This window comes from Lissotriton helveticus, chromosome 3_2 (assembly GCF_964261635.1).
Source record: "Lissotriton helveticus chromosome 3_2, aLisHel1.1, whole genome shotgun sequence".
Lineage (NCBI taxonomy): Eukaryota > Metazoa > Chordata > Amphibia > Caudata > Salamandridae > Lissotriton > Lissotriton helveticus.
In genome coordinates this window covers 443,739,251-443,758,671 of record NC_136062.1, presented here as the reverse complement: position 1 = coordinate 443,758,671, position 19,421 = coordinate 443,739,251, and the positions used below count along the sequence as shown (strand labels likewise).

The 19,421-nt window shown below is 45.4% G+C and overlaps 1 protein-coding gene across 2 annotated transcripts in view; it reads right to left on the bottom strand.

The window, feature by feature from the left end:
- The window catches only part of LOC144826055 (1-aminocyclopropane-1-carboxylate synthase-like protein 1), a 146,954-nt gene that overhangs the window by 87,546 nt on the left and 39,987 nt on the right, over positions 1-19,421 (bottom strand). For both annotated transcript variants that reach the window (XM_078684353.1, XM_078684354.1), the window contains one exon: positions 12,059-12,669. In XM_078684353.1, coding sequence (XP_078540479.1) covers positions 12,059-12,669 — 611 coding nt within the window. The remainder of the gene's footprint in view (positions 1-12,058; positions 12,670-19,421) is intronic.

Below are 19,421 nucleotides of genomic sequence, written 5' to 3'. Positions count from 1 at the left end.
TCAATGGCAAATACCGATTCTGTAATTACAGAATCGGTAAATACCGAATCATACCGATTCGGTATTTTTTACCGAATGAATACCTACATCAGATTTACCGATTCATGAATACCGAATCGATAAAATTCGGTATTTATGAAGCGGTAAATCTGATTTACCTACATCTAGCCCTAGGTCTTTTCCGTTGGGCCATTTATACCCTATAGGGCTAGACCCACGAATCAGAAAGCAGAATGGTCACTAGCCGGGGTTGTGGATCCAGAACAATCAATCTACAATTTTGGGCCAGAACCAACCCAGTTAGTTACTTTTTAATCTACCACTATTAAATAGATTTGCGCCTTAAACGAGTCAGTAGATTGACTCACCCCCCATACAGGAAACTCCATCGCCAGAAGGACCACTGGGGAGCTTTATCCAACGGGGAACTCCTTCACAGAGGGTGTCCCTTAGGTGGGATGTTGATCGGGGGAAGGTGTGTGTTGATGAAGCAGGAGGAGTGGAAAGAGACTACTGGCACAAGTTTATAACAGCCCAATCCTAGCCTGATCCACCCAATGAGTCCATGCAGGCTCTTAAAATTCCAATGTGGGTGGACCCAATATCCCCAATTTTGACAAATGTGCTGCTAGTATTGGTTCAAGGTTAATAGGGGGTAGTTGTAGCAGGAGGAGTGGAAAGGGACTACTGGCTCAAGACTATAAAAGTCCAACCTTTGTCGGATCCACCCAATGAGCCCTTGCAGGCTCTCATCATTCCAATGTGTGTGGCGCCAAAATCCTGATCCCTCAACTCTGACAAATGTGCTGCTAGTATTGGTTCAAGGTCAATGGGATACAGAAGACCAACCCTCTCTAACAAGATCATTGTCCATTAACACCTGTTGGCCAGTTCCCAAACCTAGATTACTTTTCGGGCCCATCCAGGCAGCGGGTTTTATCGTGGAACGTTGCTTGTCTCCCTTCCAAACTGGACAACCCAGAGTAGGGGGCGTTTATAGATCCACATGGGGTTTGCATGTTCCAGGAAACATGGGCTAGGGTGGACTCGCACAGATTAGGTTATGCGACATTCAGTGTTGTTACCTATGTCGAGGGCAAGGGGAGACCCTCAGGGGGGCCCTGTATTTGATTTGGTGTGCATTTGGGTAGTGAAGCTAAACAGATAGCGACGGTGTCAAGTGATATTCTTTGTATTATTCGGATCTTTCCCTCAAAGGCCAGAATTGACCTGATAAATGTTTATTCGCGACCATTTGGCTATAACCAGGAGTCAACAACTCCTGATCAATTGACCACCTTCTTATCCACCATTCCTGACTCCTTCTCTGTGATTCATGGTGGTGATTTTAATTGCTATATGAGCCCTTGAATGACCTGAACAGAGGTAACCCCAGCGATGAGGTTTTACGCTGGGCTATTCCAGAGCCCAACATTCCACCAACCAGGGCCTGGACCCCATTGGTGCTCCAGGTGAATACTCTTACATTGAATCATTCACGAAGGGCATGCATGGTCGCACAAAATCTGACACACCGGGGAATTACACCTTCAATAGAATAGGACATGCCTCTATCCTAGATTATATCTTGGTAGACATAAACGCCTGGCATAAGGTGATAGGTTTTAACATTGTGTCCCGCCATGATAATGACCACAATGTTCTTATACTCGAGGTGGACTCGCCATGTGCTGAGAGCGCATCTGAATCAACACCACCACCTGACACCAGACTAACACTCAATGGGGGTATATCTGCCAATCTCAGGAAAACTTGTAATCTTTATATCAAACCATCATTCCGTTCCTTATCGCTGCAAATCAATCCATTTTGACCAATGGCATCTCTATCTCTCTCTCTGAAACTGCGGCGAACCATCAAGCTTTAACATCCACTATGGCCAACATTTTTTACCCCAATAAAAGGATAAGGGAAAACATACGTCCACGACATCCCTGGTATAGCAACAGCTGCCGTATGGCCAAGTAAGCCCTCATCTCTGCCATTACGGACAAGGCTAGGCTGTCAATCAGAGAAAAAAGGGCGGCATATAAAAGTATCATTGATAAGGCACAAAAAAGTTGGGAATGCGAAAAGTGGGATACCCTGAGAAGCGCCCTATGCACCCATGACATGAGGATCTTTTGGAACATGGTAAACACAAGTTGCTCTGAAGGCAAACGGGCAATCGAACGCAATATAGGGGCGAAAGTGTGGAAGGCTCATTTTGAGTCTCTATATTTAAAGGTAGGGAAGAGTATAATATAACTGGTAATGAGCTCCTCCCTTGCCAGATAATCTACTCCGAGGTGCCCAAAATTAACCTTAGGGAGATAACTGACTGACTGAGCAAAGTAGCACCTTCCAAAGCTCCAGGGCTAGATAATATCCCCGGGGACCTCTTCCATAGCGAACCTACTATCTGGGCCCCTCACCTGTGGACATTACTTAATGCCACTTTACTAGGAATGCCGAATCCTGATACTTGGACAGGGGTGGAAATCTTACCAATTTATATAAAGGGATCTCCACTTCTTTCCACCAATTATAGACCCATAAGTCTTATTGGCGTTAGCCCACAAATATTTGCCCACCTGCCGCTGGGCGGACTCCAGAGCTGGATGGAGGAGCACAATGTCCTTAGCCCTTTCTAAGCCGGATTCAGAGCAAAGATGTCCACAATAGACCAAATCTTCAGGTTACAACTTTTACACTGGAAAACAGTGTGCATAGAGGGTGGCAGTCTCTATCTAATAATTGTGGACCTAAAATCCGGTTTTGATTTGGTGCCGAGGGGCAAACTGTGGGCTATATTATTGGATATGGGGGTTCCAGCTCGTCTTTGCTACTTATTCAAACGACTGCATGAAGGCAAGTTTGCCCAAATTAGGTTTGGTAAACATGGGGAACTTACTGGCCCCATACCAGTAGACAGAGGTGTACACCAAGGCTGTGTCCTGGCCCAACCCTTTTCTGCGTTTTCATCAACAGCCTAGTAGAGGCTTTGACTGCAGGGTAGGACATTGATGCCCCTAAATTGGCTAGTCGCAAAGTACCTGCCATGATGTTCACAGATAACACCCTCTTGCTCTCAAAGTCACCCTTGGGCATTCAGAGGGTCTTAGATAACTTTTATGCTTTTTGTAAGAACAGGGGGTTGGAGATTAATCTACAGAAAACTACATACATGGTGTTTGATGCAGGTCATAGCACATGGCCTACTACTCGTCTAGTAGGGAGACCTCTCAAGAGGGTGTCTGTCTTTGAATACCTTGGAATTACGCTGACGGAAAAAATGGACTGGGGTGCTCAAATCAAGAAAGCTAGCTTAAAGCTGGCCCAGACATCTGGGGGCCTGACAAGGGTATATAGGCATTGCATTCTAAAATCTGTTAGCCCGGCAGTGGAACTATATAAAGCAAAAGACAGGGGTGCAGCCCTCTATGAGTATGGAGTCATCGTCCTGCTGGTCCTATAACAAAAATTGAGCACTCGCGTGCCAGGCAGTGATTTGGTCTGCCTCCAAGCTCCCCGTTTGCTCCGCCTCCCCTGGACCGTGGAATTAGACCAATTGCAGATGTAGCCGCCCTTCGACCCCTTTTATTCTGGCGGCGTCTGTGGGGCATCCCAGAACTGGCGGTATACAGGGAAGAGTTGAGCGATGTGTTGAGCTTACAGGGTGCGATAAAACTACCTTGGTTGGCTTACATTAAGAACACTTTTTCGGTCATGGAAAGGGTCAACTTGTGACATAAAGCAGAATAAACTTGTACAACAACATCTAGGATGGATTTGATAGGGAGCTACAGGGAACATAAAATTGTCCTGCTTCTGGAAAACTCTGTCTGGTGCATTGACCAGTGTTTTCAGAAGCAAAAGATCAGTACAGATTAGAGCCATTCCTAGATGATATCCAGCCAGCTCTTGCTATGAAGTTATAACTGTAGTTCCGGCATGGGGTTATCCCGTTGCGTGCTTTTACAGACCAATGGGTAGGTTCACCCAATTTGGGATGTCCGTCCTGTAGCATTGCAACAGAGACTGAAAATCATGTAATATTCTTATATCAAGGTTACAATAATGCAAACACCGATGGCTAATTCAGTTATGTAGAAATTTGGGGACTAAGCACTGTACTGAGAATCCTAGGATATTAAAATATGACACATACAAGCCCATTATGTTCTCAATTTCATGTTTCCTATTCGCAATGGGGTGCGTACATAGAGCTCTCCTGAAGATTAGCCCATAGGATTTATTTGACCTTCCCATCATATTTTATCATTTTAAACAGATGTAGTTTTAACCTATACAAAAGTATTTTCTGATTTTTAATAATCATTTTTAATCATAATATGTGGTGCACTTGGTTTTTTGTACATTTTATCTTTGTATAATTTGTTTAGCTGTGAACAGGAAATGACAGCTGTCACGTTATTATTATTATTTATTATTTTGCGATTTCTAAAGCGCCTGGTGACCCGTAGGCATCCCCGCGCTATTCAACCTGTGAGGATACAAAGGGGGGTAGGGGGGGTGCTTTATTTAGGGAAAAGGAGGGTTTTAAGTTTCCTGCGGAACACCATGTGGGAGGGTTCCAGGCGAAGACTGAGAGGGAGTGAGTTCCACGCTGTGGAGGCTTTGACCGAGAAGCGGCGACCGCCGGTGCGGGCCTTCCTAAATTTAGGCACCGTAGCAAGGTGTTCGGCGTCGGAGCGAAGGGGTCTTGAGGCTTTGTAGGGGGTGACCATGTGTTTAAGCGCGGCAGGGCCAACTCCGTTGATGAGCTTGTGGGAGGTACATAGGGCCTTAAACTCTACTCTCTGGCGGACTGGAAGCCAGTGTAGGGCTTTGAGGGCAGACTTGGCCGACGCTCTGGGGGGAAGGTTCATAATGAGCCTGGCAGCCGCGTTCTGGGTACGTTGGAGTTTGGCCAAGGTGTATTCAGGGGCCCCCAGATATATGGCATTGCTGTAGTCGAGCCGGGCCAAGACCAGACCCTGGACAAGTAATTTCCTGGATGGAATGGGAAGAAGGGGTAAGATCTTACGTACGGACCGCAGGAGACCGAAGCAGGCACCTGCTGTCTTGGCTGCCTGCGTTTTCATGGTAAGGTCAGGTTCCAGCCAAACTCCTAGTGTCTTGATTTCCTTTCTAGGAGAGGGGATTTCGCCGAAGGTGTCGGGCCAAGATGTGGGTGGGAAGGTCGTCCATTTATTGCCCAGGAGCATGATCTCGGTCTTTGCGCCGTTCAGCTTCAAGGCCGAGTCACACATCCAGGTATGGATGTCCTGGAGACAGTGCAGCAGGCTGTCAGGATGGTTATCCAGGTGAGACAGGGATACAACAAGTTGGGTATCGTCAGCGTAATTAATTATTTTTATACCATAGGGGGCCACTACGTCTTCCAGGGGAGCCATATAGACATTAAACAGGGTGGGGCTGAGCGACGACCCCTGGGGAACTCCATTCTTCAGTGGAAGAGGTTCTGACCGGGAGTTGCCGTCCCACACCTGGAAGGATCGATGAGAAAGAAAGGATTCGATCCAAGCTCGCGCCGTACCCACAATACCTGCCTTGGCCAGGCGGTGTAGAAGGACACGATGATCCACCAGCAAGGGAAGAGTTGATAAGGTCCTTGATGATTGGGGCTATGGTGGAGGACACCTTTTTTAAGAATCTAGCCGGGGCTGGGTCAAGGGGGGAACCGCTTTTCATATTCTCTAGCGTGGACGTCACCTCGGTGAGGGAAACTGCCCTGAAAGTCTCCAGCTGTGGGCTGTTGTTTTCGTCCGCCGTAGCCAGGATGGGAGGGGGGCTGACGGTGGGAAGGGAGTCCAGTATCCGCAGAATTTTAGACTCGAAGTAATTAGCCAGATCCTTGCTTCTGTCTGAGGGGGGGGAGTGAGGGGGGGGTGCTGTTGGGATATTTAGTAGTTCTTTAACTATCTGATAGGATTCTTTGGCTGAGTTGGTCGCGGTTTTTATTCTGTTATCGTAAAACGTTGATTTAGCTAATTTCAAAGCTGTTTTGTATTGTCTTACCTCGTTGTAATAGATGTCCTTGTTACTATGGAGCCAATCTTTCCTCCATGCTCTCTCCACCTTCTTGCACACTTTGCGGAGCGCTCTAAGGTTAGAGTTATACCAGGGGGCATGGCCCTTGGTTCTTGTTTTTACCTCCCGATTTTTGATGGGGATGAGGCTGTCGAGGGAGGAGGAAATCCAGTCTCTAAACTGGATGTCTCCAGTAGTGGGGTCGGCTGCAAGACTGGGGGTAGTAGCGCCAAGCGCCAATGCCCAGTTGTCCGTCGAAAGTCTGGCCCAGGATCTGTCCTTGGTGAAGGTAGGGGGGTTGTGGGGTTTTTTAGAGGCTCCTGGGAGATGGGTCGAGACCAAGAAATGGTCCGTCCACGGGAGGGGGAGGGAGTTGGTGAACTGGAGGGAGGGGATATTCGAGAATACCGGGTCGAGTAGATGACCTTTCACATGCGTGGCTCCTGAGTTAATCAGGGTGAGGCCGAGGGCGCCGAGTTCACTGATTAAGTCAGACGACCCCGTGTCTGTAGGATCGTTGAAATGGACGTTGAGGTCGCCTGTAATCAGGAAATTGGATGTTAGGTGGGCCAGGGATGAAACGGATTCTAATAAGGCGGCAGAGAAGAGGCCGAAATGTCCAGGAGGTCTGTAGACCAGGAGGCCTGACAGGGAGTAGGTTGGCGAGAGCGTCAGAGTGAACAAGCAGCTCTCCGACTCCTTGCTCTGGATCTCAGTAGATCGACAGGTGAAGTGGTCTCGGTGGATGATGGCTATACCACCACCTCGACCTAAAGGGCGAGGTTGGGACATGATGAGATATCCCGGGGGAAGGGCTGAGACAATGTCGGAGTTAGAGTGACCGGTGATCCAGGTTTCGGTTAAGAAGAGAATATCCAACTCGTGTTCATCAATTAGGTGGTTTATGAGGAGGGCGTGCTTGGGGAGCGATCTACAGTTAAGTGTCGCTAATTTGAATCCAGGGAGTGGAGCGGCCGTCCTGGGAAGGTGAAGGTTTCCAGGTTTGCAGATGTTACAGCTAGTGAAGGGGACGTTTAGGTCATATATGGCATGACAGATGTTATTTTTCGAAGGTCTGAGGCTAAGGAGGTCTCGCCGGGTGTAAAGTCTCCTAGTGGTGGCAGGTTCCGGCATAGCGTCTGGCCCTGTGCCCGGTCGTGCGCAGACGGGCTTGCCTTAGGCGCGCCTTCGGCGCGCAAACGGCGCTCCCGCTGCGCTCGTCCGCTGCGCGTCCTGTACAGGCACATTTATGGGAGACAGAGGGGGGTGTGGCCTAAGAAGGGGGCGGAGTCAGCGTGCACACCGGTGGTGATGGCGGCGGCAGGCTGATAGAGCAAAGAATGGCGCCAACAGCTATTGTCATCAGCTGTGCGCGAAGAGGGAGAGCGAGCGCTACGAGGTACAAAGTATTTGTTTTAAAAACACAAAAGCAATATTGTGACACCACACACAAAAGGAAATGTTAAAATTTGCAAAGTACCTCCAGTTCCCGGCTTCCGCCTCAGGAACTGGGTCACAGGTTTCTGAACGCCGCAATTAGATCTGCGGTATATATAGCAGGGTCGGGGGCGTGGCCTAAGAAGGGGGCGGAGTCTGCGTGCACGCCGGTGGTGATGGCGGCGGCAGGCTGATAGAGCAAAGAATGGCGCCAACAGCTATTGTCATCAGCTGTGCGCGAAGAGGGAGAGCGAGCGCTACGAGGTACAAAGTATTTGTTTTAAAAACACAAAAGCAATATTGTGACACCACACACAAAAGGAAATGTTAAAATTTGCAAAGTACCTCCAGTTCCCGGCTTCCGCCTCAGGAACTGGGTCACAGGTTTCTGAACGCCGCAATTAGATCTGCGGTATATATAGCAGGGTCGGGGGGCGTGGCCTAAGAAGGGGGCGGAGTCAGCGTGCACGCCGGTGGTGATGGCGGCGGCAGGCTGATAGAGCAAAGAATGGCGCCAACAGCTATTGTCATCAGCTGTGCGCGAAGAGGGAGAGCGAGCGCTACGAGGTACAAAGTATTTGTTTTAAAAACACAAAAGCAATATTGTGACACCACACACAAAAGGAAATGTTAAAATTTGCAAAGTACCTCCAGTTCCCGGCTTCCGCCTCAGGAACTGGGTCACGTTAGCAACTTGAACCTTGGCTTTTGGAAAAGGACTCATGTCCATGCAGTTTGAACACATGAAGGGATGTTGTAAGGCACTAGCATTCTTTTAGGCAATTACAATGGAGGCTTATTCGAACTGCCTTGCGTTATTTGCTTTTGGTTATGGCCATTGTTATGCACATGCATTGCACATGCACTTTAATGAAACTTGTATTCATGGCGATTGTACTGCACATGTATTGCACATGCACTTTAATTAAATTTGTATTCATAGGTCAATCCCAAGTTCTGGGCAGTGGGCTAGCAAGGCTACTGTTTTTGAGAATTTCAATGTAATGCGCAAAGCACTTTTGTAAGCAATTCTGTCCTTAATGTAGATAATTGATTTTTCTTATCTTTTAAAATTCAATTCATGAATTCTATTTTATTTTTATATATGATTTTAAGTTCAAAATGATCAAAATAAAGAATGTTTGATGGTGATGATGATTCTGACAGTCCTTAGTCCAAAAAATATATTTTATCACTGACTTATTGGGCTGATTCAACCTGGGCCTTGACATTTTCTAGCAACTGTATTCAAGAAATCTTTAATCTGGCAAATAGTTGCTCTACATCTCAAATAGACTTGAATCAGGAACGGTTAGCAAGACACATACACTGCACATGCAATTTTGTCAGAAGCTGAGAAGTGTCCCTTTTGATGTAAATTTCCATCAAAGCCAAGCTCCAGGACAAAGAACTTAAAACGTATTTTAAATCAATTAGGGCTACTTGAACAATGGAAACAATACACAAATTATCATAGTTTTAAAGAGTGGTTAAAGAAGCTAATAAAAACTACTCTTTTTGGGAAAGTCTGGGAAAGTTTAGTTATCAGAAAACAGCAACATTCACACTGGACATGATCTTTAGCCTTCCGCACATTTCAAATGTGGATCTAAAAGGAGGCTGGTAGAGGGACAGTAAATTCATATGTCGGTGTTATAGACTTTGTACCAACAAATTCAAATCTATAACTCATCTGCTTTACCCATGCAAAAAACTATAAAAAGATTTTAGAATTTACTTGAGATTGTTTTTTCGTAGACTTGAGGTTGCTACTATCAAGCATGCACTCAGTCACTGTCTAGAAAGGTGAAGATAACAGCTTATTTGTCATTTAATAAAATGCATGGACAGGGCTTTGTCATTGCTGGAGTTTGTTACTCCAGCTTTGCATTTTTCTACTTGTGATACTGTATGACGATTCTCTCGCCCGCCTTCTTTGACACTAAAATGGGGAGTACTTGGTTTATATTTTTATACTGAAATTTTGAAGGTTTTTCAGAATCTACATTTTTATCTGAATACATATACAGACCACACACTGTTTAATACTCAAACCAGAACTGAAAAAACACTAAAAACTTTAGACACTTGTCAGGCAAGTCTTTTTCACAAAAAGCCTGACCTAATCAACATGAAGATCTCTCACTCAGCCAATCGCCTTATTATACTGCGTGTAACTGAACCATCTAAGTACTTACCTACGCTCCAATACGTATTGCTCTATATAACCTAACTTAAGTGGTTACCTGTACTCTGATATGTACCACTCCAGGGGCCTCATACTAAGAGATTATGTGCATTAAGATACAAACTTCTCTATGTAACCTAAACTAAGTGCTACCGACACCCATACACATATTGTTTTACCCAACTAAACTAATCACTAACAAACCCTGAGATATACTGTTGCATAAAACACAGCGCTTGCAGTTTAGTGTTACAAAGCAGCTTCAGCACGGGAACACGGCAACTCTCAGAAACTGCAAGCGAAGCTGAAAAAGTCAACATTCGCCAGATTCTGGTTAAGGTTCCAGGAAGGGCAAAGGTTGAAAGAAAGTACTTGGCAATCTTATTGATTTCGAAGAACTGATAAAATACTGTTTCACAACCATAACCTTTCCCCCAGTCTGTGCCTAGATAAAAGAATACAAATGACTTCAAGTGCAACGTCATGTCCATGATTGAGATGTTCAAAACTGAACAAATGAGGTATTTTTGTCAACTAATATTATCTTTAAACTACTTTTGCCAAACGTAGAACACACATCGCCTCTGCCCGCAAAGAACTACTTCGATGCCCCATACCCTGAAGGATTCCAAATTTAGGGTTCTGTGCAGTGTGTGTATAGCTCTACAAATAAAGGGGTCTCCCTTATCAAGGTCTACCACTGTATTGAAATCATGCACCACACTCTATGCAGGAATCGCCTCGCTCCTCCAGAAGAGACTACAGAGCACACAGAACTGTGCGGCCAGACTCATCCTTGACTTTCCCAAATAGACCACATCACCCCCACCTCACTAAGCTCCACTGGCCCCCCATGCAGAAGAGATACCACTCCAAGATGATGATCCACACCTGCAAAGCCATACACAACCAAGGATGACCATACATACAACCACAGCCTGAACTTGCACCTCCCTCTCCACTGCGAGACCCCACCCTCGCTGCTGGAACTCAGAGAAGAACTCACGACCTGGCTGAGCCTCCGCAGCAAGTCTCCCCCAGAACCTCGCGGGTGATTAGCCTCGCTATACACGTCTTCTTTGATTAATCGATTGCTACTTTCTGATTCTGTAGATAGTAAATAGGAACTGTGTGGCTACGATTCATATGAAACATTATGGTGGTGCAGAGCTATTCTAAGGTAGCATGTAAAGTTAAAATTAAGTGTTCACCCTCCGGATAAAAATGTGTGCTTTGATAGCTCCATAACACTCTATAGTACAGTTCTGTCTTCTTGTTTTATTGTTTTTGCCTCGCACCTACCCTGCTTTTATTAAAAGAAAAAAAACACAGTAGTCTAAAAAGGTTCATGTTCAGGTACTGACTTTCAGCAAGAGAGAATTAAATAAAACTATTCTACTGTACCATGTTTTAACTAAAATACGACTGTACAGAACAGAATGGGAGAGCAACGCAGAGGTTACTCTACAAAGGATCAAGGAACAACTATGGAAAAGAGGCGGATTGCACAAACCCTGAAAGCGCACGGGACAGGTTAGACGAGCATCGCAGATGTACAGTTAAACGTCCCATTCTATGCACAGAGGGGACAGTACTACAGTGTTTTCAATTAATAAAATGAAAGTAAGCTTGAACAAAAGGCTACAGGACAGTGTAAAAATGACCAATTAGATTTGTATGTGTCTATTCTAAGGAATTTTCGGTACAAAATGGCTTTAGTTGTGCACATCATGACCTGAAGGTCATGACGTGGACACTCAGACATTTTTTACAAATAATCCTTAGAATAGAAACATTACATTCTAATTGGTTCTTTTTTAGACTATTCTGAAATTCAGAAACAGCTTAAACTCACTTTATTAGTTCTGGGCTTTTCATTAGAATAATATGAAAATGGTCATAATGCATTTAAACTAAGCGTGATCATCTCTGGACATTCAGTTATAATTTATAGTAAGGAAAACCTGGGCTTTGTGAGTGTGTTTTGTCCAAACAGAACATATGTGTTCTTTGTGTTTGACATATCAACAAAGGAAGCTATTCTGATAACTGAACAGAGGGTTCACCACAACTAAGTGGAGAACAAGGAAGACTGAAAGTATGTGTTTCCATGCTAACTCCAAATAATGTAAAACAACGTAGCATTATATGGACAATATGCACATGGTCTTCTAAATTTGTTCAGATAGGGTCAAGGAGGCGTATGTGCTTCTTTAAAAGAATGAGCACCTGGAGCTAAGTACAAAAGATTAAGCTGCAGCTTGGTTAGACCTCCATTTCAGTTATTTGTGCCTTATAACACATCAGCATGCTTCTCTACTCATTGGCATTTAAAACTATCAGCTAGGCTCAAGAGACTACATCAGAAATACTCACATTTGGATTCTTATCCTCGTCATACTTGTCTATGTGGTAGGCATTATAACCTTCTTCAGATGATCCCCGGAAGCCCCAGAGCACGTTCCCTCTCGCAGACAAGAAGGGGCTGTTCTGAAACTGGCCACTTGTGGAAAGATTGTTGTGTGTGCTTGGTGTAGGTGGCGCAGTTGCCCGGGCTTCCCGAGAGATGATGCCCCCCAGTCCTGAGCTGGCCATTTCAGAGAAGAGCTGCGCCAGGGCCTGGCCCACAGGAGGGGTGGGAGGAGAGGCGGTCGGGGTGGTGCCCCGCTTCAGGATTGTGAGCATCTGTGCAAAGACATTGAACATGCGGAACTCATGTTCTCGGTCCTGTTCAAATCGGCGCTGCTCCAGCTGCATGCGACGATCCTCCATCTCGATGTCCCGCTGCAGTCGCCGCTCTTCCAACTGCAGTAGGCCCTCTTCCATAGCCCGCTGTGAGTGTAGAGTCTTTAACAGCAGCTCGTCCAGGGACTCCTTAGTCCTCAGCCCCTTCCGCTTCTTCCGCCGCTTGTGGAAAGAATTGAAGCCTGGACGGGGAACTGCACCTTGGAGGACAGTGGACGAGGCCAAGTTGGGCTCGCTAAAGCCTAACAGAAATAATGGGGGCAAAAACAGTGTGTAAATAGTTTTCTCAAAAAAATCACCAAAAAAAACAACTCATTGATAGTTTGTTACAGAGTCAACCAACTGAGAGGCACAAACACAGCCGACACTGTCTGAAATCAAAGGTGACGCCGTTTGTCAATTTGCTGTGGAGCAAAGATTACTTTGTGGACCTTGCACTGTCTTGCATGTGGTGTTTGCTTTGTGTATTGTATAACTACCAAGAAACAGCTGCAACTTCAATGGGAAACTTCAGACAGATGGAGTGTGAGAGGAGGACCAGAAATACATTTTATATAGTCCAAGACTATACATTAATAATTAGGTAAAACTAAATAATTATGAATACATAATACATTTATATACACACTACAAAACACTTTAGGAATTTGAAAAGGTCTCCAGCAAAGGATTTGTGAAGGAGTGAAACTCTAAAACCATACAAAGTTTATTAACTATGCAAAACTTAGCATGTAGAATTGGAGATAACCTATTCTATCCTAATAGAGCTGTTTTTGCACTATGCACGGTTGAAAACAAAAACATAAGTGTTTCGACTAGAATACACAACTGCAACACTAGGGTTAAATCCTGTAACTGCTGGAGCCCTCATGTCCATCTACTTCTCTGAATTCAGAGATCTCTGAATAAGACTCATGAAGAACGTCAGTTGGGACATGTCCACAGCATTTCATATAGAAGCAAAGGCACTTTGACATCTGAACACATGTAGTATTTTCCAGTCCAAGCTAAAAAACCTGCAATCATTTCAAAGGCAAACATGTACTCTAAGCTGCAAGCACCTTTCCCACAGAGGTCACAAGCAGCAGAAAGTCATCATTAGGTGAGCAAGCTAGGATGAAGATCTCCTCCGAGCAGCTAGGGCAGTCTGTTGATAGATAGCCGGCCCCCTTTCACCACACACCACATACTAAATCCTCTGTGGGACTGAAAGGCCGACTTAGTTGGGCCATCAAGTTATATTATGCCCTGGAATGCAAGCATGTCATATTTTGGTTTGATGTATATGGTGCACCAGTCATGGCACTAATATTGAATTATGGGCTTTTATGGCTCAAATATTGAATTATATGCTTATGTTAAGTGGGTTTGAGTAAGCCTTCTTCAGCCACTGGATACTTTTGCTTCAAAGACTTTAGCCTTTGGCTTGTGATGTAAAATGCATCGTGGAGCAGCCCACAGGTGTATTTTAGACTCACTTTTTCTATTAGCTGTTTTGGAGTGTACATACACCTCCACTGGAATGAACACAGTACAGTTTCAAATCTGAAATCAGTAGGCAAGTGGCATAGAAGGACTGGGGAGCAATCATTAACCAAAGCATCTGAAAAATAGATTCAATAAAAATTAAAGCTACGTCTTGCAACTGCAGGACCTTCATCGACGCTCATTCTTAACGACTCATAATAAAGGTTGAATACTAGACCTCACTGCTTGGGACCCCACATTACTTACCAGTAAGAGGGGCTGGTCTGACTGTTTTCCAATCCTTTTCCAACTAAAAAAATAACAACCATCCTCTCCTTTTAAAACTCAACCTAGAAAATCTGGAAACAGTCACTGCATAATCCGACTGCCACTCCATACATTGTTGCGAAATTGTCTCACAGTGTTTACATAGATGATGCTGATTGAATTATATCTGCATACAACAAGTTCTTACCCTTGGCAGTAACTGTTCGCGGGGGCACATCTGGAATGCTACTAGAATAGGGTACTTTGTGCGCATAATGAGTTTGTAGGCACTACATGGAGGGACTAGGACAAAGAATTTAAGCATGTTTGGTACAGAAACCCCTTGTTAAGGTGGGAGCAGATCAATGTAAACACATGGCTGCACTTCATGAAGTAGCAGAAGGTTGAAGGTGCCCCAAGTCAGATCTTTCGGGTAGCGGGGCAAAGAAGGGGTCATGCTGGGAGTTCAATAAAAGATCTTGCTCCAGAGCCCCATGGGCTTGCAAATTCAAGCACCGTTCTTTCTGCGGCCTAATGGTGTCATGGTTGAATGTTTACGGCACCATAACGGCAACTCAGACTTTGTGTGAGGGTTTTAAGAACGGTTTCAGGATCCCAGCTAAGGGTTGTGTGGACTTGATATAGAGACAAAACCAGCAGTCACTAAGGGCTAATCCTAGCATTGCCAGAAATAATATTTTGAAAGCGAAGAATCAGGAGAGGGTGGCTTTTGATTCCATCCTTATGGAGAATTTTGTGTGTTCTCTTTAGGTGCAGTCCCAAAGAAGGACCCAGGGATGTACCGCTAGATCTACTACTTGCTGCGCCTAAGGGTCAATCTGTCAATGAGGCAATCAATGGGACATTGTGCTCAGCCAAGTCTATCTCGCTAGATCAGGCAACTGCAATGCTGAAGGAGCTGGGACATTGTTAGTGAAGGGACATATAGAATTCGACTTTAGGCTGCTAGCAGTGCATCCTGATGACTTTCATTTATTGGGTTTCCAATTTGAGGGTGCCTTCTAATTTGACAAATGTATGCCCATGGGCTGTTTAGTCTATTGTACTTCAAGAGGTATAGCACTTTAATTGAGGGGGTATTTAGGCAGAGATCGGGGTACAGGTGGTTACTAAATTATTTGGATGATGTCCTGTTCCTAGGTTCACCTGGAACAAAGGAGTGTGGGGAGGCGTTAGAATATTTCCAGGAAATGATGAGAAAGTTTGGGATACTTCTGGCGAAAGCAAAGACCTGTAGGCCAGCTACAACAATTATATTCCTTGTAAAGATTTGGAGTTCAAGGCAGACATGTCTAGGCTCCCCCAGAAGAAAGTCAGGGGGTTCACAAGTGCATTGGAGAAATATCTGGTTCCTAAGATGACACTTCATCAGTTTCTGGTGTTAGTTGGGCCGTAGAATTTTGCGCTCTATATCACATCCACGTAGCCACCATATTCCAGATCAATCGCGATGGCCATGTGAGTTCTGAAGTTGGGGCACCATCATACTAGGTTGTCAAGTGAGGTCCGCCAGGATATGAGAATATGCGAGGCATTTTTGAGGAATTTGATTGGGACGATAATATGGCCAAAACCCGCCAATAAAGAGTTAGGTCTGTTTACAGATTCTGCAGGCAGCGCAGGCTTTGGCGCCATTTTTGGTGCATCTTGATGTGTCCAGAGGTTGCCAAAAGACTTGGTGGAATCTGGTTTGAAGACAAACATTGGCTACCTAGAGCTCTTTTCCATTTTGGTGGCCCTCACACTAAGGCCAGAGCACTTCCACAATCAATCAGTGGCATTCTGCTCAGACAGCGCGACTAAGGTGGAATGCATTCATCAGCAAGCGGCCAAATGTAAAATGATCTTAAGATTATTGAAGGAAATCATATTGCTATGTTTGAGGCTGAATGTCACATTTTAGATCAAAACAAACAGCGTATTGAACAATGCAGTAGATGCTTGGTCTCATTTTAAGATACAAGCTTTCAGGAATGACCACTCAGGAACAGCGTAGTTCCCTTCACCATTCCCAGAGAAATATGGCAGCTTGGTGCCTCAGTGTACAAGACCTTGTGGCTGCCAGTTTAGTGCCTAGGACAACGCATGCCAATGAGGGGGCATATTGCAGGTTTCAGGAAGGCAAAGGGGTTGGTGAATGATTTTTACCCGAGTCGGTAATCGCATTCCTGAGATCCTGAGAGGGGAGGGGCGACCTGTGTCCTATTCCTAGCGACATACTGTGGCAATTTCCTTTCTGGTAAAAATGCCAGGCTAAACAGATGGCTTTCCTGCTTCAAAGTGCACTGAAGGGATGGCAGCCATCGGAGGGGTGTAGGCAGTACTCCATGCACCAGAGACACATTGAAACTGACAACTATCATGGCCAGCTTTGACAGGGTGTGCAGGTCACCAGGCGAAATTCGCCTTTTAAGGGCAGCTTCCTCTTAGCGTTCTATGGGGTATAAAGGGTGGGGGAGGTGGTGGCAAAGAACAGAAAGGACATGAATGGTGGTCTGCAGCTAGCGGATATTAAATGGTCAAACGGCTCCCTGGCGGTCAGCAAAGCCCGTTCAAAGACCGGCCAAGTGGGTAGGGGGGACCACATACTGCTTCACTAGGCCCCATGGAAGAAGTCGTATTCACTGGGAAATCTGGAAGCCTTTATGGTGCACCAAGTACAGGGGACGGTAGGCCCACTTCTAGTAAATGGTGATGGAACACACTCACAAGATTTAAATTTGTCAAGGTGCTCAGCAGGGCACTGGTTTCACAGGTTTGGCGTGCGGAATAGTGTTCCCATCCAATTCAGCTGGACAGCTAAGTAGGGGGTTGCTGGGACAAGCAGTTCAAAGGATAGGCATGTAGAAGTCTTATTGCTGCAGGCACTATGTGAGGTTAAATAAGTAGAAAATGTTCCGATTTTAAAACTTTTCCATCTTTTACTGGATTCTCCTATCAATGCAGGTGGAGCACATGATAAGGTGATACGCCCACTGGATACTTCATAGCATCCTGTCAACGCGGGAGTAAGGGCTGTTACAATTATGCTGGTGTTGGAGTACTCCCAAGTGAGGCGCACAAAGGTCTTCTATTCTGCAGGTGACTACGCCTCGCAAGTAAAGAATGTCGGATATATAAGCTTACTTTTGGTGGACAAAGGGAGGGAGGGGGGGTAACGCTTAACCCACTGGAGAACTGCATTGGACAGAATGTAACCCCGGAGGCTTCCACTTCCAGGGATTCTAATCGTGCATCTAAGAGGCAATGACTTGACGGAGCCGTCGAAAAGACTTATTTGAACTGATTGTTTCCGAAATATATTGGCTTCCTAAGAAGTTTCTGGAGGCCATAGCTGCGTGTTCCAGCATTGTCCCGAGGTTGAGTTGGGGTGGAGGTAATTGGGTCAGGGCCCTCAATGAGTAGATAAAACAGATAAACCGGAGGGTGAAGAAGTAGTTTAGGACAACATGTTTGTCAGCCATCCCTCATGGGTGCATCGAGGGTGAGCGTTGTTTTCTTACAGGATGGAATGCACTTGTCGAATGAAGGTCATGCAATGTTTCTTGAGAATTTACTGGCCTGGTTGGACCAAAGCATACTGTGCAGGGCAGATAGTAGGGGAACTATGCTGGTTAGTAGAGGTTGAGGTCATGATTGCTGGGGACACTTCAGGTACCCTTACGGCATCCTTCTATACCAAATTAACATTGGCCTCACTGGACCCTCCAACGGGTCCTGGCAGCAAGTAGAAAGGAGGTTGCAGAGGAGTTCGGGCGGTCGCTGAAAAAACGGTCCTTACCCATCCATCCCCTGCACAGGTGCAGTTGGCGTAAGCTAGCACAGGCCCTTGAAGGGACGAGGAACTTGGTTGTAGGGGGTGCCTGTGGTAGGTTTCGTAAGGGCATCCGGGTCACCAGCAAAAGACTTCTGAGGTGGGAGAGCACCCACCAGTACAGGAGAGGGAAGGTGGGGCCCTCCCATAAGGAGAGAAGCATCCTTTGGACAGGGCCACAAGAGAAAGGGTCACAGAGACAATCATTATATCCCTCGGAATGGTTACGTTTTTGTTGATTGCACAGGAACAGACTAGTTACTGTTAGGTGATTCCCATGTAGAGTCCTGTTAAGGCTAGGTATCACCTGTAAACAAGATGTAAATAACGTGGTTACCGTGCAAATTTTGTTTTAAGGCTGTGAAAATATATACAGCTGGCGGTCTTACGACCCCTTACCCAAAGAGATGGTCTCAGACATTGTCATTGATTTTGATGTTTTGTGTCGAATGGTTGGGACCCATGGGATATTGGCGACTCCCTGGCCATATAAACCCCTTGGGTATACAAACAAGTAGACCTCTGAATGTCCACGAAGGACAAAACCAGTCATGCATTCCTTATTATAGGAGGCTACTACGGTATTTAAAATATATTGAAAAAGAGTCTTCATGTATTGAAAAACAAACTTAAAACCAAACTTGATGCATGCCTTGAACACTACTTGCCCCCTAGAATACTAGCACTTAAACTTTTTATTTCTGCTGAGACCACTGAATTACAACTGAAAGGTAAGGACCCACAAGCCATTTTTACAATTTGAACCTCAACAATAATATACAAAAGGTAAACATATAAAAACACACTATATGAACTCAGAATTTCTACGTTTCTCTGCAGTTGCATGTTTTTAATACAAGAGCAACTACACACCCATAAAAGATATCGGTCATATACACAAATCGGTAGGTAATCATGTGAAATCAGAGCTCTAAGCAGAAGTGGTTAGACTGAAGTAGTAACTGGAATGACATTAGCCTCAGACAGACATGGGTAGCAATCGAGCTTAATGTGGACAAACCTAGAGACCATGCAGGGCGATTGTTACAAAAGGTGACTGTAGGAAGGTAGATCCCTGACTATGGTTGCCCCCAACTTTTTGCTGGTTTTCTGACTTAGTTGACCTGGGGCCCTGCTATTCAGGACCCCAGGCCTACTGCTCTCTCTGTAAAATGGATTCCATGTACCTTAGGTACATATCTAATTGGATACTGAGTCACCTTGTCAGTCCCTGTACAGTGTACCTTAGGTACCCAGGGCATAGGTGTACCCAGGGCTACCAGGGGCTGCAGCATGTATTATGCCACCCCTGGCTGGCCATCCAAAATCTGACACAACTGGCTGCACGACAGCTGGGGCAAGGAGGTGTAAACACCCTTTGCTTTAGATATAGTATTCCTATATCTAAACCTAAATGGACACACA